We start from the raw sequence: 27,259 nt of genomic DNA, 5'->3' as shown, positions 1-27,259 counted from the left end.
TTATAAAACACAGATTGTATCTGAAAATTATTTTATTTATTTGTTATGAAATCTGAGTACAAATTCATTTTAATTTTTTGCTAATTAGTATATGAAATGTTTATAGGGTAACACACACTAACTTTTATATGTATACTAGCAACCCGCACCTTTTTTCACACAGGTTGCAATCAATGCTTAAAAATGGTAATTTGTTGTTGCATTTTGAATTAATGGTTCAATTAAAAAATAAAGATAATTCATATTCCTTTCCCTTCCTTCCTTTCTTTTGATTTCCTTTCCTATCCTTTAATTTCTCCTCCTTTCTTGTCCTCTTATCCTTTCCTTTTCTTTCGTTTCCTTTAATTTTCTTTCATTTCCTCTCCTTTCGTTCGCTGTCCGGTCCTGTCTTCTGCCTTCCTTTCCTTGCCTTTCCTGTCCTGTCCTTTCCTCTTTTGGTAGCACACCTTAAACAACTTACGTAAAATTTTAACAAGAAAATTCGTGAAAACTAACTGTTCCCTCCAAAATAAATCCTCTGTGGCTGCTATCATGTAATTTGTCTTTACGATCAGCATACAAATTAGCATAAAAAATATATTGAAGAATTAAATCTCCTTAGTGCACAAATATTAGCATATACATGCAAACATACCAAAAAATTAAACTTTTGTTTAAGAATTTTAAGGAAATGTTCAATATTTATAACGAAAGAGTATTTTTCAAGATATGTATGCATTCTTAACCATTTATGTTGCATTAACTTGGCAACACGCATAAATATGTACGTACATATGTCAAGCTGATATGATATGAAAATACATACATCCATAAATACATATACATTTACTCCCGAAGTTAAATAACGCAGCGAATGCTATGTAAGTACGTATGTGACGCATCATGCCTTACTCAAACCAATTTGCGCGCACAGTTGACTGCGAACAACCACACGCAATGAATCGCTTCCCAAGGCAGTCGGTTCTATGTACCGGAGCGACTCGGGATTTTTCCCGACCAAGGACTGTCATTTCAGTGTGACCCCATTTAATTTGTTTCGTCCCTCCCACAAATTGTCATCCTCCCAGCAGCTCCTTGCAGCAGGACTGCTACATATTCTCTTACTCCGGGAAGGTATCGAACCCAATCCGGGTCCGTCTCCTCACCCCGGTCCTGAGAAATGGTTTTGCTGCATTTGCCAGAAAAGAATCTTTTTAGGACGGTCATACTCTGTTCAGTGTGTCTCGTGCAAGGGATGGTTGCATCGGACAGGTTGTTCTGGGCTTGATCCCAAAACCCGACGTCCACGTAACTTTTATAAATCTTTTGTGGCTCCTTGCTGCTCACGCCCAAGGGCGTCCCGTAGTCTACGCCTAAGCGTATCCCCACTACCTTCCAGCAGCTTCGCTGCTCAGCAAGCCACAACAAGTACCCGCTGCTGCTCGCGCCCCACGGCGCCAACAACTCAAACAGCTGATACCACTCATAACTACTACCTTCGTAGTAGAGCTGGTAGCAATGCTGAGCATCAGCCCCTGCCCCCGTATTCTTCTCCTCCCCTCTTTTCTGGCAGCAATCGTGCAGGTCAGGGAAACAGACTCTTAGTCCCTGCCTCCGTTTGCACCGTCTGCCAGCACAGAATATATAGGATTGCGACATCCGCTCAATGCAGCTCCTGCCTTGGGTGGTGCCACTTTCCTAGATGTTCTGGTCTCCGCGACGGCAACCCCTCGACGGGTTTCATCGCGCCATGTTGCCAGGTCACAAACCCAAATCATCCGGGTACCTCAATGCTTGCCCAAGGGCGCCCAGTCCCAAGGCCACAACAGCAATTGCGTCCTGGCCTTCCACAACCTAGGCGTAGTCACCCCTCACTTACCCCTAGAGTGGCGGCGTCACCCCTCATGCACTTCAGAAATCTGCAGTTCAACTGTAATGGACTAACTGGGAAGATTACGGAGATAGTCGATTTCATGAAGCGGCACAACATCCGCATTGCTGCGATTCAAGAGACTAAACTCACAGCAAGATCTGCATTGCAGACCTGCTCTGGTTATAATGTCCATAGGAAAGACCGCGAGAGCGGAAATGGAGGCGGCCTCGCGTTTATTATACACCACTCTGTGCAATATCATATATTTGATCCTGGCATCGACCGCAGTGACAATGTCTTAGAACGTCAAGGCCTATCTGTCCGGTCAGGCGATGCAAATCTAGAAATCATCAACATCTACATCCCTCCTGTCACCTGTTGCCCCAGTGGATACCGCCCTAATATCGAGGCCTTACTCACTGGCAACAATCGCATTATCTTAGGCGATTTCAATGCCCATCACGACCTATGGCATTCAAACTTGCGGGCGGACAGTAGTGGTGAGATGTTGGCGGATCAAATAGACGAAACGACGTTCTGCACAATTAACGGAGACGCCCCCACACGTATGGTAGGAAGCTGTCATAGCTCGCCAGATATCTCAATCGTGAGCGCAGAACTCGTAAACTGCGTCAACTGGCAGCCGATGGTAACATTGGCATCCGACCACCTGCCCATACTTATTTCGTTCGAGCGTACCGCCGACTTCATCGTCACCGAAAAACGCACTTTCATAAACTTCAAAAAAGGAAAGTGGGAAGAATATAAATCTGCAACAGACAGCAGCTTTGCTGCCCTCCCTATCCCGACTGATGCCCGCCAAGGGGAGCGTGCCTTCCGTAAGGTCATTGAATCCGCCTCGGCACATTTCATTCCCGCCGGGAGAATTCCCGAAATCCGGCCCCACTTCCCGGCGGAGGCCGCGAGCTTAGCGAGGGAACGCGACCTTATATGACAGCTTGATCCAGGCGACCCCCAAATAAGGGATATAAACCAACGCATCAGATCGCTTGTGGACGAACACAAGCGGGCGAAATGGGAAGAGCACCTAAGAGGTTGTAACCTCTCTACCGGTGTAGGTAAACTTTGGTCCACCGTAAAGTCCCTATCGAATCCGACTAAGCACAAAGACAAAGTTTCCATCGCCTTTGGCGATAAGGTGCTGTCGGATGCGAAAAAATGCGCGAGCGCTTTCTGCCGACAATATATAATGCATCCTACGGTCGACAAAGATAGACGGAGAGCCAATAGACGTGCACATAAACACAAACTCAGCGCGTCACCAATTACCATCACCGCTAGAGAGGTTGAGGACGCCATTGGTCGCGCTAAACCATCCAAAGCAGTGGGCCCAGACGGCATAGCCATGCCGATGCTTAAAAACCTAGGGAAAGAGGGTTTCAAATATTTAGCACATGTCTTCAACCTGTCTCTTTCCACCTTTGTCATACCCGAGAAATAGAAAATGGCCAAGGTGGTCCCGCTACTAAAGCCTGGGAAACCAGCTAACGTAGGTGAGTCATATCGTCCGATATCTCTCCTATCGCCAGTGGCAAAGACGCTTGAAGCCATTTTGCTCCCTCATTTCCAAGCACATTTGCAGCTAGCCCCTCATCAGCATGGCTTCAGAAAACTCCATAGCACTACCTCCGCGCTAAATGTCATTAGCACCCAGATAAATTGCGGTTTGAATCAATATCCCCACCATAGAACAGTACTCATAGCGTTAGACCTATCAAAAGCTTTTGATACGGTCAACCATGGCTCGTTACTGGAAGACCTGGAAGGGTCTACCCTTCCCCCATGTCTTAAAAGGTGGACCGCAAATTACCTGGGTGGTCGGCAGGCATCGGTGCAATTCAGAAACGAAACATCAAAACAAAGGAGAATTAAACAAGGGGTGCCACAGGGTGGTGTCCTATCCCCGCTTTTGTTTAATTTCTACATATCTAAGCTACCTTCACCACCGGAAGGAGTCACAATCGTTTCCTACGCCGATGACTGCACAATAATGGCCACAGGCCCAGGCCCAAAGATCGATGAGCTATGCAATAAAATAAACGGCTATCTCCCTGATCTCTCCAGTTTTTTCGCCTCGCGAAACCTGTCATTGTCACCGCCTAAATCTTCCGCGACCTTATTTACAGCATGGACGCCCCAAATGTCGACCATATTGAACATCCACGTCGATGGCACTACGCTACCGACTGTCCTACACCCCAAAATCTTGGGTGTGACGTTTGATCAGGATCTACATTTTGGTGCGCACGCAACCGCAATTGTTCCAAGAATTCAGAGCCGTAATAAAATCCTCAAATCCCTTGCTGGCAGTACCTGGGGAAAAGATAAAGAAACGCTCTTGACCACATACAAAGCAATTAGCCAGCCGATTACGTGCTACGCGTCACCCATATGGTCGCCAAGCCTAAAAACCACCCACTGGAAGAAACTACAGGCCTGCCAAAATACTGCTCTCAGAATCGCCGCGGGCTGCCTTCTTATGTCCCCAGAACACCATCTGCATAATGAGGCGAGAATACTCCCCATCAGGGAGAGAAATGAGATGCTGACCAAACAGTTTCTGTTGAATACCCAGAAACCTGGGCATCCCAACAGACATCTGGTTGACGAACCAGCACCGCCTAGGGGCCTAAGGAGTCCTCTCCGTAAGCATTTTGAGGAAATACGGCACCTGAGAACCCAGCCGTATGAAGCGGAAAAACACAAGCAGGTCCTTGGTGAACTCCATAGACAGGCGTCGGACCTTTATGTCGGGAATTGCCCGGTGAATCCAGTACTTGAAGAAAAATATCCAGAACTCGCAGAAGAGGAACGCATACTCCCCAGGGAAACGCGTGTCACTCTTGCTCAACTTCGTTCTGGATACTGTAACAGGTTAAACTCTTACCTATCCAGAATCAACCCCGACATTCAAAATGTATGCCCTGCTTGCAATGTGTCCCCACATGACACCAACCATCTCTTTAATTGTAATGTGGAACCAACGCCTCTAACACCCCTTTCCTTATGGTCCACCCCTGTTGAAACGGCAAGTTTCCTTGGACTCCCGTTAGAGGATATTGATGACAATTTGTGATCGGTCGCGGCTATTAGGTGGGACGAGCATTGCTACAACAACAACAACAACACGCAATGAATTTTTTTTGTAAAAATTTTGCTTTTGTTTAAAAAATTTGGCTGATATAAAAAAAGGACTCAAGTATTTTTTTTGATGCAGAACGAAGGTAAATATTTTAAAGTTCTACTTCAAAATAGAATTTTTTAAATCCATCCATCCGTTTATGAATTATAGCGTGTAAACGGAAATTTTATGATATTTTACATTTCGGCAATTTGCCATGCCCCTATAATATATACTTTCAAATTATATCGAAATTATCCATCTCACGTAGCTAACTTTCAAATGCAAAAAACCGTTTTAAAATCGGAGCATTCTTTGTGAACTGATCTGCGTACAATGACATTTATCGACTTTATTTTATAAGACTCATAGATACTGCAAGCAGTGAAATAGTTGTAGTAGTAGTAGACGAATGGTCAAATAAAATACAGATTGCATCTGTAAATTATATTTGGAGTAAAAATTTATTTAAATTTTTTACTAGATGTATAAAATGTTCAAAATGCTAAGATTTTTATGAAAATATTAAAAAATTGCTTGAAAAGTTGCTTAAAAAAATTCTTTTTGTATTTTTTTCAGCTTTTTTTTTTTTGTACATTTAGCTTCTTTTCTGAAAAATTTCTGGCAATACTGTTTATAACGTTCCTAAATTTAATGAGTTTAATGTGGTTTTGTGACTTTTCTCTAATCAAATCATTTAACACCACTCTTACCCTTCTTGATACTGAGATCATAGTTAAAATTTTGTTTCAAAAAGTTACGGATACTTGTTGTTGTTGTTGTAGCAGTGTTTCGCTCCATCCAATAGGTGCGGCCGATCACAAATTGTCATCAATGTCCTCTAAACGGAGTCCAAGGAAACTTTCTGCTTCAACAGGGGTGGACCATAATGATTGGGGTGTTAGAGGCGTTGGTTCCACATTACAATTAAAGAGATGGTTGGTGTCATGTAGAGACACATTGCCAGCGGGGCATACATTTTGTATGTCGGGGTTGATTCTGGATAGGTAAGAGTTTAACCTGTTACAGTATCTAGATCGAAGTTGAGCTAGAGTGACTCGTGTTTCCCTGGGTAGTTGTTGTTGTTGTTGTAGCAGTGCTTCGCCCCACCTAACAGACGCGACCGATCACAAACTGTCATCAATATCCTCTAACGGGAATCCAAGGAAACTTGCTGTTTCAACAGGGGTGGACCATAGGGAAAGGGGTGTTAGAGGCGTTGGTTCCACATTACAATTAAAGAGATGGTTGGTGTCATGTGGGGACACATTGCAAGCGGGGCATACATTTTGTATGTCGGGGTTGATTCTGGATAGGTAAGAGTTTAACCTGTTACAGTATCCAGAACGAAGTTGAGCCAGAGTGACACGCGTTTCCCTGGGGAGTATGCGTTCCTCTTCCGCAAGTTTTGGATACTTTACTTTGAGTACTGGGTTCACCGGGCAATTCCCGGCATAAAGGTCCGACGCCTGTTTGTGGAGTTCACCAAGGACCTGCTTGTGTTTTTTCGCTTCATACGGCTGTGTTCTCAGATGCCGTATTTCCTCAAAATGCTTACGGAGATGACTCCTTAAGCCCCTAGGCGGTGCTGGCTCGTCAATCAGATGTCTGTTGGGATGCCCAGGTTTCTGGGTATTCAACAGGAACTGTTTGGTCAGCATCTCGTTTCTTTCCCTGATGGGGAGTATTCTCGCCTCATTATGTAGATGGTGTTCTGGGGACATAAGAAGACAGCCCGTGGCAATTCTGAGAGCAGTATTTTGGCAGGCCTGTAGCTTCTTCCAGTGGGTAACTTTCAGGCTTGGCGACCATATGGGTGACGCGTAGCACGTAATCGGCTGGCTAATTGCTTTGTATGTAGTCATGAGCGTTTCTTTATCTTTTCCCCAGGTACTGCCAGCAAGGGATTTGAGGATTTTGTTACGGCTCTGAATTCTCGGAACAATTGCGGCTGCGTGCTCACCAAAATGTAGATCCTGATCAAACGTCACACCCAAGATTTTGGGGTGTAGGACAGTCGGTAGCGTAGAGCCATCGACGTGGATGTTCAAAATGGTCGACATTTGGGACGTCCATGTTGTAAATAAGGTCGCGGAAGATTTAGTCGGTGATAATGCCAGGTTTCGCGAGGCGAAAAAACTGGAGAGATCAGGGAGGTAGCCGTTTATTTTATTGCATAGCTCATCGATCTGTGGGCCTGGGCCTGTGGCCATTACTGTGCAGTCATCGGCGTAGGAAACGATTGTGACTCCTTCCGGTGGTGAATGTAGCTTAGATATGTAGAAATTAAACAAAAGTGGGGATAGGACACCACCCTGTGGCACCCCTTGTTTAATTCTCCTTGGCTTTGATGTTTCGTTTCTAAATAGCACCGATGCCTGCCGACCACCCAGATAATTTGCGGTCCACCTTTTAAGACATGGGGGAAGGGTAGACCCTTCCAGGTCTTGCAGTAACGAGCCGTGGTTGACCGTATCAAAAGCTTTTGATAGGTCTAGCGCTACGAGTACTGTTCTATGGTGGGGGTTTTGATTTAAACCGCAATTTATCTGGGTGCTAATGGCATTTAGCGCGGAGGTAGTGCTATGGAGTTTTCTGAAGCCATGCTGCTGGGAGGCTAGTTGCAAATTTGCTTGGAAATAAGGGAGCAAAATGGCTTCGAGCGTCTTTGCTACTGGCGATAGGAGAGATATCGGACGATACGACTCTCCTATGTTAGCTGGTTTACCAGGCTTTAGTAGCGGGACCACCTTGGCCATTCTCCATTTCTCGGGTATGACAAAGGTGGAAAGAGACAGGTTGAAGACCTGCGCTAAATATTTGAAACCCTCTTCCCCTAGGCTTTTAAGCATCGGCATGGCTATGCCGTCTGGGCTTTGGATGGTTTAGCGCGACCAATGGCGTCCTCAACCTCTTTAGCGGTGATGGTGATTGGTGACGCGCTGAATTTGTGTTTATGTGCGTGTCTGTTGGCCCTCCGTCTAACTTTGTCGACCGTAGAATGCATTATATATTGTCGGCAGAAAGCGCTCGCGCATTTTTTCGCATCCGACAGCACTTTGTCGCCAAAGGCGATGGAAACTTTGTCTTTGTGCTTAGTCGGATTCGATAGGGACTTTACGGTGGACCAAAGTTTACCCACACCGGTAGAGAGGTTACAACCTCTTAGGTGCTCCTCCCATTTCGCCCGCTTGTGTTCATCCACAAGCAATCTGATGCGTTGGTTTATATCCCTTATTTGGGGGTCGCCTGGATCAAGCTGCCTAATAAGGTCACGTTCTCTCGCTAAGTTTGCGGCTTCCGCCGGGAAGTGGGGCCGGATTTCGGGAATTCTCCCGGCGGGAATGAAACGTGCCGAGGCGGATTCAATGACCTTGCGGAAGGCACGCTCCCCTTGGCGGGCATCAGTCGGGATAGGGAGGGCAGCAAAGAGGTTGTCTGTAAAGGATTTATATTCTCCCCACTTTCTTTTTTAAAGTTTATGAAAGTGCGTTTTTCGGTGATGATGAAGTCAGCGGTACGCTCGAGCGAAACAAGTATAGGCAGGTGGTCGGATGCCAATGATACCATCGGCTGCCAGTTGACGCAGTTTACGAGTTCTGCGCTCACGATTGAGATATCTGGCGAACTGTGACAGCTTCCTACCATACGTGTGGGGGCGTCTCCGTTTATTGTGCAGAACGTCGTTTCTTCTATTTGATCCGCCAACATCTCGCCCCTACTGTCCGCCCGCAAATTTGAATGCCATAGATCATGATGGGCATTGAAGTCGCCTAAAATAATGCGATTGTTTCTAGTGAGTAAGGCTCTAATATTAGGGCGGTATCCACCGGGGCAACAGGTGGCAGGGGGGATGTAGATGTTGATGATTTCTAAGTTTGCATCGCCCGACCGGACAGATAGGCCTTGACGTTCTAAGACGTTGTCCCTGCGGTCGATGCCAGGATCAAATATGTGATATTGCACAGAGTGGTGTATTATAAACGCGAGGCCGCCTCCATTTCCGCTCTCGCGATCTTTTCTGTGGACATTATACCCAGAGCAGGTCTGCAATGCAGATCGTGCTGTGAGTTTAGTCTCTTGAATCGCAGCAATGCGGATGTTGTGCCGCTTCATGAAATTGACTATCTCCGTAATCTTCCCAGTTAGTCCATTACAGTTTAACTGCAGAATTCTGAAGTGCAGGGGAGACGTCGCCACTCTGGGGGTAAGTGACGGGTGACTACGCCTGGGTTGAGGAAGGCCAGGACGCAATTGCTGTTGTGGCCCAGAACAACCTGTCCGATGCAACCATCCCTTACACGAGACACACTGAACAGAGTATGACCGTCCTAAAAAGATTCTTTTCCGGCAGATGCAGCAAAACCATTTCTCAGGACCGAGGTCAGGAGACGGACCCGGATTGGATTCGATACCTTCCCGGAGCAAGAGAATATGGAGCAGTCCTGCTGCAAGGAGCTGCTGGGAGGATGACAATTTGTGGGAGGGACGAAACAAATTAAATGGGGTTACACTGAAATGACAGTCCTTGGTCGGGAAAAATCCCGAGTCGCTCCGGTACATAGAACCGACTGCCTTGGGAAGCGTTTCCCTGGGTAGTCATGTCGTACTATTTATAAAGCTCCACCAGCATACGGTATATTGCCATCGCCACCAGCGCCAGATACAGCCACCGCCACCATATTCAGCCATCTACAGGTGTACGAAAAATACCCAGTATCAAAGTACTCATAAACAGCTTCCATTTGATACCCATATTGTACAAACACATCCCATGATTACCCAGGTCCACGTTTTGATCCCAAGACCCTAGCCAGAACGGGATAAAAAGTAGCCTATGTCCGTTCCCTGGTTCTAAGCTACCTCTCCACCACTTTTCAGCCAAATCGGTTCATCCGTTCTTGAGTTATGCGTAGTGTAACTAACACGACTTTCTTTTATATATATAGATTACATCATGTAAGTATTGTTTTCAATAAAACCGTTTAACTTAAAATTTTTTTTTATTTATTTTATTTTCAGGTTTTTAGTCTTTATTTAATTGCCTATTATTTTCTATTTAGTTCATTTAGTGACTCATTATTACAAGGACTCTTTCCTGACAATTTTTACAGGACTTAGTCCTCAATACATAATCCCTTCCACTCTGCGCCACGTATGCTTGTCCTCCTCGAACTCCAAAATATTTTGATGTCCCTTCTACCGGACTGTATGTAATATTTGTTCCAAATATGAGCCAAATCGGACATAATAGGTCGCTTTCTATTCTTGTATGTATTATGTGTTCCAAGTATGAACCAAATCGGACCACAAATACGATTTTTTGAAATTTTTCGATCCATGCGCCACCTATCGGAGTTTTTTTCTTATTTTTGTATTGTCATCGGGTTCTGAACTATATTCCAAGTTTCAAGCTTGTAGCTTATCGGGAAGTTACTTAAATTTTAATTACAAAATTCGTGCCGGCAAGCTAGCCAGCCTGTCAAGTCAAGCTAAATAAAACCGTTTAAAAAGTAGGTTGGGCAGAGGTTCGAGAGTATAAAAACACTATTGGGGAAATTCCCTTTGCCAGTCATTCCAGTTTTGTTTTCGATTTTTTTGCCACTCAGTAATGCAAAAAGTGAGCGAATTTTAAGCACCATGAATAATGTTAAAACGAAGCAGCCTAACAGGTTACATTTAAAAATGTTAAATTCAATTTTATATGTAAGGTACGGACTAAGGGAAGAAAATAAGTGCTGCCATTATTTTATTATAATAAACGATCATATTGGAGTAGTGCACAAATCAAATATTTATTCCAATTCATCAGATGATGATATCGAAATTTTTTAGACTTTATGTATATTTTTATCTCACACATACTACCTTTTATATGGATATCCTGTTGTAGTGGAATAGTTGTTGGAGCGACTGGCGCAGGCGTCAACCACCAACTCCTTTATTTTACCTAAATTAGTCTTAAGAACATTGGATTTATAAACAATTTTTAATTATTACACGCTTCAATATGTATTATTGCATATGTCCTATTGAATTTAAACGTAGCTTTATGAATTATTATACGTTCAAATATGTACTTTATTACATATTTTATACTTTTATATTATATTTGAACTACTCCTGAATTACTTAGAATACGTATAACCATTATACGTAACACTCATGGTAAACTCGGATTATCACTTATAGAATTGTAAATGAATGCTTGAACATATTTCGCCACCCCAACCATTGGTTGACAGAACATATGCATATATGTATATACAATGTTTTGACATTTCATTTTTCTTATTATTCGAACTTTTTTACTCACCGCGCTCGTGCCTTTTTTCTCTGTAGTAACCCTTTTTATAAAGAAATTAAGAAAAATTCTAATTTATTAAATTACTAAACCAAGCTGTGAACTATTAAATTTGTGCATTTTCATTTGATATATCGAAGTCGAAACCGTGCCGCTCTAAGTGAATTTCTGCCGGCACCTCGTTTCCCACAAACTGTGCAGAGTTAGATAAAAGGTTTCATGTGCATTAATGGACCGATTTAACTTGTGGTCCAAGATAAGCTTAGCGTAAACCGTTTAAACCAGTGGTACTTCATGTCGTACTATTTATAAAGCTCCACCAGCATACGGTCTATTGCCATCGCCACCAGCGCCAGATACTGCCACCGCCACCACATTCAGCCCCCATCTACAACCACATCATCGCCAACACCAACCACCATCATCCCCGCAGCAGCCACCACAGTTACATCCCACAATAAGGAAACGAAGGTAACACCCATAATGTGCCCCCCTATTCAGTGGTCCTTCGACGCCACTACCGGAACCAGCGACACAAAAGGTTATCATTTGGAAACTGTGAGTATTAAATGCGATTTTAATACACCCCGTATTCACCCCCACACGAAAATATATAGAGAGGCGGAAAAATCTGATTCTTGAGGATTGGTGATTCCCGCCAAAAATTCTCAATTTCCCGCCAAAACTTGCACATACCACTTCGTATATATATATATATATTGGGGCGGATCGATTTAAAAATCGCTCTACTCTGTGAAAATTGTATTCTAGGGATCAAAATAAGAAAATTTGCCGAAGGAACCATACCTCTAAAACGAATTCTGATGCCCCCCACCCCCCCCCCCCCCCCCCCCCCCCCCCCCCCCCCCCCCCCCTTTGGGTCGAACTTTTGGGTAGGGGCAATTTCAATTCTACCTGCTGTGTCTTGTGGTGGCTTAAAAAAACAACACAAGCAATTTTACGATCTGCAATTGTGTCACAGTGATACCTTCATTTTTTAAAACGGTTGAATAAAAATTCCACACAACTATGTTTACGACATGCAAATGCATCACAGTGATACCTTGGTTTTAAAAGGGGGTTGTAAAAACGCTAATTTCTAATAATTTTTTTTAATTTCTTTTCTATTACTAAGTTAAATTAATTTTTCATTTACATATGTTCTCACTAAATGAATTTCTAAAGAGAAAAATAAACTCAAAAAGAAAAAACATAGGCATTTCAAAGTGGGATTTTTCAAAATTTGCCCCTACGACCCAAAGGGGTGGGGGGACATCAGAATTCGTTTTAGAGGTATGGTTCCTTCGGCAAAGTTTCTTACTTTGATCCCTAGAATACGATTTTCACAGAGCAATGGGCGATTCTTTTTCCTCCCCACAAATCGACCCGGCCTAATATATATATATATATATAATAGAAGACCCGTCAGACGTTACGTTATTTAAGACTAAATTTGGTCTATCTGCATACATTTTAATAAGCTTTTTCCGTCTAGCCCTGCCCTCCCCCTCTTTACTTTTTCTTAATCCTTTAATTCTCTCCTCCCTCCGTCTTTTTCGCTTCATCTATCTCTATCTTCGTTTCACTCTATCTTTTTCCTGTGGCACCCCTTGTTTAATTCTTCTTGGTTTTGATGTTTCATTTCTAAATTTCACCGATGCCTTCCGACCACCCAGACAATTTGCGGTCCACCTTTTAAGACATGGGGGAAGGGTAGACCCTTCCAGGTCTTGCAGTAACGTGCCTTGGGTGACCGTATCAAAAGCTTTTGATAGGTCTAGCGCAACGAGTACTGTTCTATGGTGGGGGTTTTGATTTAAACCGCAATTTATCTGGGTGCTGATGGGATTTAGTGCGGTGGTGGTGCTATGGAGTTTTCTGAAGCCATGCTGATGGCAGGCTAGCTGCAAATTTGCTTTGAATTAGGGGAGCAAAATGGTTTCAAGCATCTTGGCTACTGGCGATAGGAGAGATATCGGGCGATATGACTCTCCTATGTTAGCTGGTTTCCCAGGCTTTAGTAGCGGGATCACCTTGGCCATTTTCCATTTTTCGGGAATGACAAAGTTGGAAAGAGACAGGTTGAAGACATGCACTAAATATTTGAAACTCTCTTTCCCTAGGCTTTTAAGCATCGGCATGGCTATGCCGTCTGGGCCCACTGCTTTGGATGGTTTAGCATGACCGATGGCATCCTCAACCTCTTTGGCGGTGATGGTAATCGGAGACGCGCTGAATTTATACTTATGTGCGTGTCTGTTGGCCCTCTGTCTATCTTTGGAGGCCATAGAATGCATTACATATTGTCGGTAGAAAGCGCTCGCGCATTTTTTCGCATCCGACTGCACGTTATCGCCAAAGGCGATGGAAATTTTGTCATTGTGCTTAGATGGATTCGATAGGGACTTTACGGTGGACCAAAGTTTACCTACACCGGCAGAAAGGATGTAACCGCTTAGGTGCTCCTCCCATTTCGCCCGCTTGTGTTGGTCCACAAGCAATCTGATGCGTTGGTTTATATCCCTTATTTGGGGGTCGCCGAGATCGAGCTGTCTCATAAGGTCACGTTCTCTCGCTAAATTTGCGGCCTCCGCCGGAAAGTGAGGCTGAATTTCGGGAATTCTACCGGCGGGAATGAAGCGAGCCGAGGCGGATTCGATGACCTTGCGGAAAGCACGCTACCCTTGGCGAGCATCAGTAGGGATTGGGAGGGCAGCAAAGCGGTTGTCTGTAAAGGATTTGTATTTGTCCCACTTGCCTTTTTTAAAGTTTATGAAAGTGCATTTTTCTGTGACAATGAAGTCGGCGGTACGCTCGAGCGAATAAGTATAGGCAGGTGGTCGGATGCCAATGTTACCATCAGCTGCCAGTTGACGCAGTTTACGAGTCCTGCGCTCACGATAGATATATCCGGCGAACTGTGACAGCTTCCTACCATACGCGTGGGGGCGTCTCCGTTTATTGTGCAGAACGCCGCTTCTTCTATTTGGTCCGCCAACATCTCACCCCTACTGTCTGACTGCAAGTTTGAATGCCATAGATCGTGATGGGCGCTGATGTTAGGGCGGTATCCACTGGATCAACAGGTGGCAGGAGGGATGTAGATGTTGATTATTTCCAGGTTTGCATCGCCTGACGGACAGATAAGCCTTGACGTTCTAAGACTGTCCCTGCGGCCGATGTCGGAATCAAATAAATGATATTGCACTGAGTGGTGTAATATAAACGCGAGGCCGCCTCCATTTCCGCTCTCACGATCTTTTCTGTGGACATTATACCCAGAACAGGTCTGCAGAGCAGATCTTGCTGTGAGTTTAGTTTATTGAATCGCGGCGATGCGGATGTTGTGCCGCTTCATGAAACCGACTATCTACGTGATCTTCCCAGTTAATCCATTACAGTTTAACTGCAGAATTCTGAAGTGCAACGGTGGAGACGTCGTCACTCGAGGAGTAAGAGATGGCTGACTACGCCTGGGTTGTGAAAGGCTAGGACGCAACTGCTGTTGTGGCCCTGGGACTGGACGTCCTTGGGTAAGCTTTGGGGTACCCGGTGTAATTGGGTTAGCGACCTGGCAACATGGCGCAATGAAACCCGTCGGGGGTTGCCGTCGCGGAGACCAGAACATCTAGGAAAGTGGCACAGAATATATATGTTTGCGACATCCGCCCAATGCAGGAGCTGGTTCTGTGCTGGCAAACGGTGCAAACGGGGGTAGGGACTAAGAGTCTGTTTCCCTGACCTACACAATTGCTGCCGGAAAAGAGGAGGGAAGAAGACCGGGGCAGGGGCTGATGCTCGGCATTGCTACCGACTCTACTACGGAGATATTAGTTATGAGTGGTAGCGGCCGTTTGAGATGTTGGCGCCGTGGGGCGCGAGCAGCAGCGGTTACTTGTTGTGGCTTGCTGAACAGCGGAGCTGCTGGAAGGTTATGGGGGGGGGGGGGGGGGGGGGGCCGCTAAGGCGTATATTACGTGAACAGCAAGGAGCCACGAAAGATCTATAAAAGTTACGTGGACGTGGGGCTTTGGGATCAAGCCCAGAACAACCTGTCCGATGCAACCATCCCTTACACGAGATACACTGAACAGAGTATGACCGTCCTAAAAAGATTCTCTTCCGGCAGATGCAGCAAAACCATTTCTCAGGACCGGGGTCAGGAGCGGACCCGGATTGGGTTCGATACCTTCCCGGAGCAATGGAATATGGAGCAGTCCCGCTGCAAGGAGCTGCTGGGAGGATGACAATTTATGGGAGGGACGCAACAAATTAAATGGGGTTACACTGAAATGATAGTCCTTGCTCGGGAAAAATCCCGAGTCGCTCCGGTACATAGAACCGACTGCCTTGGGAAGCGGATACTTAACTTATGCATATAATTTCAATACACTTTTTAAGTGTCAAATAACTGTCATATATATTATTTCTAATTGCTTTTTTAAGTGCGGATCCCTTTTTCGCTCCTATTTGGAATGCAAATCTATAAATAAAGTTTTGTTTGTAAAGATGGAGATTCGGGCTATTAGCGATCTTTGGACAATTTTGGTCTTAGTGCTTTTGTTTAGCTATATTTTATTAAAATAATTTGTTCAAAATAAACGATTGTGAGCACACAAAGAAATCTATTTGTACTGTGACACAATTTTGAATATTTGCACTGCATAACGCTAGATGGCAGTGCAAGCTGTAAATTTTAATTTATTGACAGCTGATTTCTGTTGATATTTGACAAGAGACTTATATACATACATACATACGTTCATAAAACATTCGTACATACAACTTTCATAATTTTGATGGTGACATCGTAGCCGCATATAAGCAAATAAGAACAGCTGATTTCTGTTGATTTTTGATTTAAAACTTTGAAAACCGTTTAAGTTAAATACTTACCTACATACATACATACGTTTTAAGTTGTTAAATTTGTATTTATCAATTAATGTTGCTCACAATTTATTACTTGGTGACATCATAGCCGCATATAAGCAAATAAGAGCAGCTGAATTTCTGTTGATTTTTGATTTGAAACTTTGAAAACCGTTTAAGTTGAATACCTACATTCATACATACGTGGTAAGTTGTTAAATTTGTATTTATAAATTAATTTTGCTCACAATTGATTACTATCCAGAGATTACAATGCCTGGAAGGAGGACCTGAAATGTCTTAGCTGAGCGAAAAAGACGGCAACACGCTATATGGAGTCAAAACAAGTCAGCAAAGAAATAGTGATCGACAGCGTTTAAGCCAGCGTATGCGTAACCACCGATAAGAACAAAGTGAACAGGCAATAGTTCATCGTAGAAGTGACTTGCAAGTCAGAAGTACCAGAAGTGATTTGACAGTCATACATTTTAAGGCTAAGAAGTGTTGTGAACGCTAGGAGGGCGCAGGAAAAGCTTTCAGAAACGTATTGTTGCGCACGCCTCGGCATTTCAGTAGAACAACATAGCGTTTGACGTATGGACCATCAATGTCTTTTCTGCACGGTGAAACTTTATACAGGGGAGGCTACCGATAACAGATCCACATTTTGTTGTCACAAGGGGAAGGTGAGTTTGCCTTTCTATATGCGAAGACATTATGAATGATAATTTGCCATTTGGGGGAAAAATATTTGTATTTGGAGGTGATTTTAGACAAGTTCTTCCCGTTGTTAGACATGCGACCAGAACTTCAATTATTGAAATTTGTATAAAACGCTCACCGTTGTGGGCAAAAGTAAAAATTCGACGATTAATCCAAAATATGCGGGTAAATAATGACCATGAGTTTAAAAACTGGTTGCTGAAACTAGGAAATGGTGACTTAGAAATTCAATTAAATATATCCGAAAATACGATTAAACTACCTCGAAAATGCTACATTGATCATAATAACCTCACTGCTAAAGTCTTTGGAATAAATGAAATAAATTACAGAAACATATCTAATTTTCATTCAACAGCTATTTTATGTCCAAAAAATTACAATTGCTCCACTTTTAATGAGTTTACTATATCTAATTTATTGTCAGGTGAGAGTAGAGTGTATCTAAGTTGCGATACAGTTGAGCAAGATGAAACTCATAATGGTCAGTGTTATCCAACTGAGTTTCTTAATTCCCCTAATCATTCCGGCTTGCAACCCAAAATAACAAATGATTTTATTTTCACGTCTAATATTGTATTCAAAGAAGTATTATAAAAATATTTAAATATGTACTGGAATCTTTAATATCAATGTGTAAATAGCTATAATATGAGTATATGGGAAAAATAAATTTGTATATTTTCATAACTCGCAACTATGTTTTGTATTTTGTTGCGCAAGATGCGCGCGGGTCCGACTAGTTTACACAATTTCGTCGAAGAACAAAAATTAAAATAGCCATAACTTTTTTGTACCCTGTATAAGACCGCACAAATAGGGAAAAACACAATTTTTCGAGTACACAATTTCGATTATTTTAAAATTCGTGGTTTTTAAATAAATGCAACAATTTTTTTTTTGTAAAGATAAGCATGCAATGTCTTATAGCGTTTTCTTTTCTCAAATCAGTTTTTACCCAAATATATGGTAAGACTGAAATAGAGGTGCTCCTCCTCCATTTAAATTTTGTTCGCTTAAAATTTGTAAGATTGATTGCCTCTATTTCAATTTTGTTCGCTAAAAATTTGTAAGACTTAAGCCAGCAAAACCCACTCAGTCATTCGGAACCGGACACAGCTGTAAATTCTTTTTTGCATTAATGAATTGCCATTGATGCATAAATTATTCTAGTCGTTAGGGAGCTGTACGTCGTGTTTTCACTTTTCTCTATACATTTTTTTTGCAATAATAAATTGCCAATAATTTAGGTATAAATTATTTAAAATATAATATTGTTGTTTGCTATATTGTGTCTGACGATATACTCAGTTCTTTGCAGGTCTGGGTTTCCGGAAACAGTTGAAATTAAATTAAATAATTATCACACATTATGACTAGGGTTGCTCTAATGCTTTGTTTTATAATTCTTTACATTATCTTTATAGAGCTGTAGCAGCATATTTGCGAGCCCTGAGCTTGTCACCAAATAATGCGGTCGTCCATGGGAATCTAGCCTGCGTCTATTACGAACAGGGACTAATCGATCTGGCTATTGACACATATAAGCGTGCTATTGAGCTTCAACCAAATTTCCCAGATGCATATTGCAATTTAGCTAACGCACTCAAAGAAAAGGGCCAGGTAAGTAAAATTTACATAACACATATGTATGAATCTGTTTTTCTACTTATCGTAAAAGCTTTCTCTGCAATATTGGTCCATTTTGCAAAGCTGTTTACTAAATTTGTCTTTCATTCATCGACCGAAAAGTTTATTTTGAAAAAATCAGCACCAAATCTTTTTCGACATTGTTAATTTTTATATACGGAAGTTTATGTCTACTTGCTTTCCTAAAAAAATTTAATTGCTGATATATGACACGGATCAAAAGGTGAGTCAGAAAAACGAAAACTCATTATAGGTCTGGTTTTCGGGAAACAGTTGAAATTTAATTGGAAGCAAAAAAGCTATCACACATTATGACTTTGGTTGCTCTAATGCTTATTGTTTAATGGATCGATTCTATGCGTAGGAGTATAATTGTCAACGCGACTTTAGGGACTGGTTCTATTGGAAAAATGACCACCAGAGGCACCCCCCAAAGCGGGGGCTATCACATTTTCTCTGGATACTGGTGGTCAACGAAATTCTTGAGATCTGTAGGAGAAAAGGAAGAAAGGTAGTTGCTACGCCGACGACTTAGTGATTCTGATCACAGGCAAATTCTAGCCAACTATCAGCGAACTCATGGAAACGGCACTTTGCGACATTTCGCGATGGGCAGGGGGTAAAGCCAACAAAAACCGAACTTGTTCTGTTCACGACAAAGACAAAGATACCCTCCTTTAACTTACCGAGGCTAAACCGCACAGCGTTAAACCTATCTTCGGAAGCGAAATATCATGGAATTGTACTCGATTCCAAATTAAGCTGGAGAAGGAACGTGGAGATAAGATCAAAGAAAACTCTAGCAGCATACTACGCCTGCAAAAGGGCTTTTGGGCGGAACTGGAGACTGGCACCACATGTCATTCATGGCATGTACAGCACAGTTACTAACATATGGAGCTCTGTTCTGGTGGAAGGCGCTAGACAACACAGGATCGGGAAGGTACAAAGGCTGGCATGCCTGGGAATGTCAGACGCCGTGAGCAAAGCAACTCAGGAAGCGCTAAATGTAATCTTTCAGTTGACGCCTCTACAAGTCTTCGTGCAGGGATTAGCCGCTAGAGGAGCTCTAAGAGAATCGAACATGTGGAAAAGAGCTAAGCAGGGCCACGCGACGATTCTTGTCGGTATGACAAAGGAGCAACTAAACGGAATAATAACAGACCTAACATCCAAAACAGACCACATCACAGGTGTTTTGGACTTGCAGGTTCAGAACATACGATATACTTCAAGGGAGGAGTGGGAAGTAGGCCTAGACAACGGCAGGGGCATCACAATATACACCGACGGCTCGAAAATGGAAAAGGGAACTGGAGATGGGATGTACTCAACACATCTACCGTTAGGCCAATCATTCCGACTTCTTTACGCATGCAGTGCAAAACTGCTCCAAGATAGTGCGGTCTCCAACACCGACGTAACACTAATCGTTAGCAGCCAAGCCGCCTTAGGGGCATTCGAGTCCAACATGATAAAATCGGACATCGTGTGGAGGTCTTCCTATGCTGGGTCCCTGGGCACAGCAGCATTGAAGGGAATGAACTCGCGGATGAGATGGCTAGGAAAGGTTCCGACTTAGACATAAGTGAAGTGGACAGCTCCGCCCGACCGCCGCTGAATTATCTCCTTGAGAGAATCGACGAAAATGAGAACAGGGCGACGGACTTGCTATGGACCAATAGGGTAGACTGCGAAGTCTCAAGGTCCTTATGGCCAAGCTTTGATAGGAAAGGCACCAGCTTCCTTCTCAAATTGAACAAATCTGCGGTGAGGGTACCTACGGCACGCTACTCCAAGATATAGAAGGCTCACACCTTCCTGCTTGTCTAAAAAGATGGGCCGCTAATTACCTGAGTAGTCGGCAGGGGTCAGTTGAATTTAGGAACGAAATTCCTTAACCTAGAAAAATTAAACAGGGGTCCCACAGGGTGGTGTCCTATCCCCGCTTCTGTTAAATTTTTACATATAAAATATCGCTTCCCCACCAGAAGGAGTCACAATCGTTTCCTATGCTGACGACTGCACGATTAGGGCTACAGGACCTGGCCCTTCAATTGATGAATTAGTTTCTAAAATAAACAGCTATCTCCCCGAACTTTCCGGTTTTTTCACCTCGCGCAACTTGGCATATCACCGACAAAATCCACGGCCGCCCTGTTCACGACGTGGAAGGAAGAGATGTCGCAAATATTGGACGTACGCGTCGATGGTGTTACACTACCGACTGTCAGTCACCCCAAAATCTTAGGAGTAACATTCGATAATACTCTAACCTTCAAGGCTCATGCCAGTGAGATTGTTTCTAAAGTGCAAAGTCGCAACAAAATCATCAAGTAGCTTGCCGGCAGCACATGGTGAAAAGATAACGTTTCTAATTACGTACAAAGCAATTGGCCGGCCGCTCATGAGCTACGCGTCACCAGATTGGTCGCCTGGTCTTAAAAATACACACTGGAAAAAGACTGTAAAAATACTGCAATCAGAACTGCCACCGGATGTCTCCTTATGATTCCCGAACATCATCTACATAGTGAGACCAAAGAGCTCAATATTAAAGAGCACAATGAAATGCTGAACAAACAGTTCTTGGTTAATTGTCACAAACCAGGACATCCTAGCAAACAATTGCTTGATTCAGCACCGCCTCCACGGGAATTAAGGGTACATCTCCTAAAGCACTATGACGAGATCCGGCACCTGCCAACACTGCCGTTTGATCCAGGTAAGCATAAGCAGGACCTTAGCCAAATCCATGCAGAATCGGTAAACGCCTTTGTCAGGACGCGCCCGGTGAATCCCGTTACTAATATGCAATATCCCACCCTTGCAGAAGAAGAAAACACACTACCAAGGGAAACACGCGTCACCCTGGCCCAACTTCGTTCTGGATACTGTAACAGGTTAAACTCTTACTTGCCCAGAATCAACCCAGACATACGTAATGTATGTCCTGCATGTGATGTGTCGCCACAAATGCGCCAACCATCTGTTCAATTGTATTGTGGAACCTACGCCTCTAACACCCATCTCCCTATGGTCCGCCCCTGTTGAAACGGCCAGTTTCCTAGGACTCCCGTTAGAGGATTTAGATGACAATTTGTGAGTGCTCCTGCCCATTGAGTGGGGCGAAGCACTGTTAATACAACAGCAACGGGTGTCATCACAGGTCTTTGTGCTATCGCACCAATGCTCCGACGGTGGCGAACACCAACAAGCTCCCTCTGCAGAAGCTGTCAGGATGAGGAGGAAGACGAGTCGGTCTACCACTTTCTCTGCCGATGTCCGGCGCTTCAAAGAAGAAGGCTAAGATTTCTGGGCTCACTCTTCTTCGACAGCCTGGCAGAGGTTGGGAAGGTGGACGTCTCGCTTCTTGTAGGGTTCATCAGGGAAAGCAAGTGGTTCGTTGAGGACCAGGTAATGGGGCTAAAGGAATTTGCCGCCACCCTGTACTTACTGAGGGCACTCACATTGGACAAAAATGTCTCCGAGTGGAAGTGTGGTTAACACTCACGCACGCCCTCTTAACCTAACCTAGTCACGAAATGATCCCAAAATTATCTCGATATAATTCCAAAAATAATAACGAAATAATCTGGAAATACTCTTAAAATTATCCCGGAAAAATTTTGACATTATCTGGAAGGTAGACCCGAAATGTTCCTGAAATAGTTCTGAAATAATCCCGATATGATCAGATCTGAAGATTGTTCTGAAATTATCCCAAAACTGTACCGTTATAATGCCGAAATAGTCCCCAAATGATTTGTGACCACTCAGCCATATGAATGCCCCGCTGCTCGCTTTTGCAATTGCTCTCTAAGTATTGCCTTTTTGTTGCTATTCCTTTTTTTCACCATTTAGGTACATACTAGACCCCTGCATGAATGCACAAAAATATGCCCAAGAATACATTCACACAAATTTTGTACAAGTGCTCATTCAATTCACTGGCATGAGAACTGATGTGTATGCGTACAAAAGACTGTGGGTAGCAAAGTATACAAGTACTTGCACGGTCTCGTCTCATGCTGCACAACTACAACCAATGGCGTCAACGCATGTGTGTAGTACAACTTGTATACTCAGTAGTACTACTTGCATCGCAGGTATACTTGTGTATACAACTACAGTTTGGTGACTTAAGATATTATAAAAATGTTCACTAGTTGCCCGTGTAAAACCCATATATTATAATAAAATAAAGGGCGTAAATGTGCCATTTTAGGATTTTATTTACTTTTCATATTAATTCGTTTTCTTATGTTAGATAATATCTATTTAACTAAGTAGATTTAACTTATACTATTTAAGCAAACAATTTCTCTTTATATGATATGTTCTAAATATTTTTTATATTGATATGTAAAAACATAATTTTTTCGGATTAACCCCTAGGGAACTACGCTTATCTGAAAGTAATTGCTTGGCGCTTGAAAATACTCTTTCTGAAGGAGCACTACTAGCAGGAGTAGCAAATAATTTTCCGCTTAGCTGGAATAACAGAGGATTATCTGTTAAGTTATTTAAGCTTATTCCACTAATACGGCTCAGTTGACGATTTTCCTCCAAAATATTTCCAACGTCAACTCGAGTTATTTTTGAGAGATTGTAGCATGTAGTAAACTGTGTTCCATCTTGTCGGAGAAATGCTTTTAAGGGTTGTTGTCAATTGTGCATTGGATCCAGATTTCTTAAAATATCTGACGACATGTGAGAATTTTTCTTCCATTTCGCTAATATCGGCTGACTCGTTAAGAGATTGTTCCACGATGTTGTGCAATAAATGGGTAATACAAAATATTTGGTTGTAATGTTGGAAAGCGGCTTTCATGTTAGTTCCTCTATCCGTAACAATAATGGCTTTATCCAAGGAGCAATCAAATTCGTCCAGAGCTTCCGTCACTTTTTGCAGAATTCTTTGACCTGTTGTGAAAAAGTTCGTGAAAAAACAATCAGGGTATTCAGCAGGGTATTGAAACTAATGACTAATTTTGCATATGCAATAAAGTGCACCGTTAGTGATAAGCAGGAATGCTTTGAAACAGTGTCTGTCCATAAACCCGAAGTGACTCCAAGAAATCCGCCACTTAGTTCCTTTAGTTCTGTTTTCATTTCATCGTAGGGAATTGTGTAGAGATTGTCTGTGTTTCTGGATACAGTGGTAGGGTGTGGTAGGAATTTTTCGACGTCTACATTTGGCCCATACTTGGCTCCTATTGACAATATTAGGTCTGCGTATTCCAGCCTTCATCTTCGAGAATTTGAAACGATCGGTAATTTTATTACAACCCATCCTGTAACAGATCGGACAACGTCCTTTCTTGTTTCGGCATCAGCATCTATTCGGGGCCTATTGTCAACTCGATCTGTAAAAGTTTTGTAACACTTGTGTTTGACTAAATCCGATGTGCTCTTTGTAAGGGTTAAAACGCTACTGCAGTCTTTGCATGCTACTACTTTGTCCAAAAAGCTGCCGCCAATATCTACTTTGCCGAAAATATCCCAAACTTTGCTCTTTCCGGCAGTTAAAATGATTTTATACTCCCTTGACTATTTTTTTCTTTTATTTCGGCAAATTGTCGTTTTTATACGGATATGGGTGAATTGGTCCATGATATATGTATATATTTGTGCACTATTAAAATGCTTCAGAAAATGTATTGTGGTTTAGTTGGTGATACTTCAATGTAGTTATCCCTTGGTATGATATTTTTTCAGTTAATTTCTCTATTTATATAGTTCATTTTCTCGCTTTATTTCAAAGCGTATGTACATGTATTCTTTATATACTGAAGTGCGTTTAATTATCAATAGTTAAAGAAATATATATAGATAAAATATTGTGACGAATATTAGCATCACTAAGTGATACTCACACCACTAAGCGCATCATCATTTACGCACATACATACAAGGCAACGAAGAGATATTACGCGCACACACTTGTGGTCATTAGTAGAAGTAGTGCTCACACATACACATGCATATGACTATGAGAAACTCCTAAACTACAAATATACATGTATATCGCTGGTAACCAAGCAAGACATTCTAGAAGGCGAAACGTCTAGACTTTTGGAGAAATATGCTGACGAGGCAGCAGAGAGTATAAAGGCAGCGCAAGCTGAGGAATGATGAATCAGTTTTGATTTAAGCACGCTATTGGTTGTGAAGTATAAGTATTATTGTGAAGTACTTTCAAAGTAGTCTAATGAATACCATTTTGCATTATTGAATATTGGAGTTATTTATTCAACAGTTTAGCGATTCGAACGTTAGCAGAAGGTTTCGAATAAGCGGAATTTCCCTAAATTCGTTACAATAGAAAAATGAAACGCCGCAGACAATGGCGAACACAGACTTGAATATGATATTAGCTGCAATATCTGCACAAACGTCGACAATGGCATCTCAACTGGAATTGCAAGAGACACTTTTAACATCCAAGATGGAAACTCAATTGGAAGAACAGAATACATATATGGCATCCAAGATGGAAACACAGGAGGCATGCGTATCCGAAATGTCGTCACAAATAGCATCCAAAATTGCAGCACAGGATGCACGTATATCCGAAATGCAGATATCTGCACAATTGGAAGCCCGTATGGACGAAAAAATAATGCAGTTTGAGAACAAAATCGAGGCTGAGGTAGATGCTTTAAAAGGTCGTACACAGGAGCTGCAACTAAATCGCCCAGTTGTTTCAGCAAGCAATACGGAGGTAAAAACTCAAGCTTTTGAAGGCTCTGTTCCTTTCCAGGCATCCAGCTTCAATTTGAGAAGACGGCAGCAGTGAACAACTGGAATGCTGGAGATAAAGTTCCTGCACTGTTCGTGGCATTGAAAGGGCCTGCAGCTGAAATCTTACAAATTATTCGAGAGTACGAACGGAACAGTTATGAAGCATTGATGGGCGCACTAGAGAGGCGATACGGAATAGAACATAGGAGACAGATATACCAAATGGAGTTACTGAACCGTTTCCAGAGGTCTGGTGAAACATTGCAAGATTGTGCGTGGGATGTTGAAAGGCTGGCACATTTAGCGAATGCGGCGCACCCGTAGAGTACACCGAAAGGGTAAAAATCCAGAGCCTTATTAATGGAATACGGGATATCGAAACGAAGCGAGTGACATACGCAAACCCAAAACTTACATTCCCAGAAACGGTATCACATGCTCTGATTCAGGAAACAGCATCGCTTCTGTAAGCCAGCGTTCAAAGCATTGTAAATCTTACCAAGTAGCGCAACTAGCAGCTGATCGCTGAAAATTCGCACATTCACACGCACAATTCTCGACTCAGTTTCAAAAAAAAACTTTAGATTATTTAGCTTAAATTTTAAAGTGAGATAATCCTTACCAATATATAGAATATATAAGCCCTTTTTGTTGTTATTAAAAGAATCTTTTTATTTATATTAAATTTTTTATAATTTTTTTTTCAACTTTATTTTAACAATTTCATGACATTACATTTCATACACGTTCGTATTTGCCATTCTCATTGTTTCTAAATTCGTAAACAATGACTGCGGATATTCTGTGTGATTTTTCGAAAAAAATTATTATTTTTGTGAAATTTTATACTTGATCTGTGGTATTGTGGTGGTTAAAAAGCTTTTATGCAAAAATACCTTGCCTCAAAATGCGACAATGTATTTCGTAATGTCGAAGTACTTATTTGAGAGCACGGTGGCCACGGTGAAAGTGCGCAGACTTATAGTTTAAAAGTTATTTGTTGTTAACGTTTGCAAATTTAGCAAATTTCTATACCACTTTCATTTACAATTTGCACATCTTTTAATACATTTATCCACATACATGTAAATTGGCAACGATATACTTAAATTGTATTTTTATACTCAGTTGAGCAGAGCTCACAGAGTATATTAAGTTTGATTGGATAACGGTTGGTTGTACATATATAAAGGAATCGAGATAGATATAGACTTCTATATATCAAAATAATCAGGATCGAAAAAAAAATTGATTGAGCCATGTCCGTCCGTCCGTCCGTCCGTCCGTTAACACGATAACTTGAGTAAATTTTGAGGTATCTTGATGAAATTTGGTATGCAGGTTCCTGAGTACACATCTCAGATCGCTATTTAAAATGAACGATATCGGACTTTAACCACGCCCACTTTTTCGATATCGAAAATTTCGAAAAACCGAAAAAGTGCGATAATTCATTACAAAAGACAGCTAAAGCGACGAAACTTGGTAGATGAGTTGAACTTATGACGCAGAATGGAAAATTAGTAAAATTTTGGACAATGGGTGTGGCACCGCCCACTTTTAAAAGAAGGTAATTTAAAAGTTTTGCAAGCTGTAATTTGGCAGTCGTTGAAGATATCTTGATGAAATTTGGCAGGAACGTTACTTCTATTACTATATGTACGCCTAATAAAAATTAGCAAAATCGGAGAAGGACCACGCCCACTATTAAAAAAAAATTTTTTTTAAAGTAAAATTTTAACAAAAAATTTAATATCTTTACAGTATATAAGTAAATTATGTCAACATTCAACTCCAGTAATGATATGGTGCAACAAAATACAAAAATAAAAGAAAATTTCAAAATGGGCGTGGCTCCGCCCTTTTTCATTTAATTTGTCTAGGATACTTTTAACGCCATAAGTCGAACAAAAATTAACCAATCCTTTTGAAATTTGGTAGGGGCATAGATTTTATGACATTAACTGTT

The 27,259-nt window shown here is 42.2% G+C and overlaps 1 protein-coding gene across 3 annotated transcripts in view; it reads left to right on the top strand.

Moving 5' to 3' along the window:
• The window catches only part of sxc (O-linked N-acetylglucosamine (GlcNAc) transferase sxc), a 1,061,542-nt gene that overhangs the window by 377,235 nt on the left and 657,048 nt on the right, over positions 1-27,259 (top strand). For all 3 annotated transcript variants that reach the window (XM_067773008.1, XM_067773007.1, XM_067773009.1), the window contains exon 6: positions 18,321-18,516. In XM_067773008.1, the coding sequence (XP_067629109.1) occupies positions 18,321-18,516 (196 nt within the window). The remainder of the gene's footprint in view (positions 1-18,320; positions 18,517-27,259) is intronic.

The sequence above is a fragment of the Eurosta solidaginis genome, chromosome 3, assembly GCF_040869045.1.
Source record: "Eurosta solidaginis isolate ZX-2024a chromosome 3, ASM4086904v1, whole genome shotgun sequence".
Lineage (NCBI taxonomy): Eukaryota > Metazoa > Arthropoda > Insecta > Diptera > Tephritidae > Eurosta > Eurosta solidaginis.
This window is presented reverse-complemented; position numbering and strand designations above follow the sequence as displayed.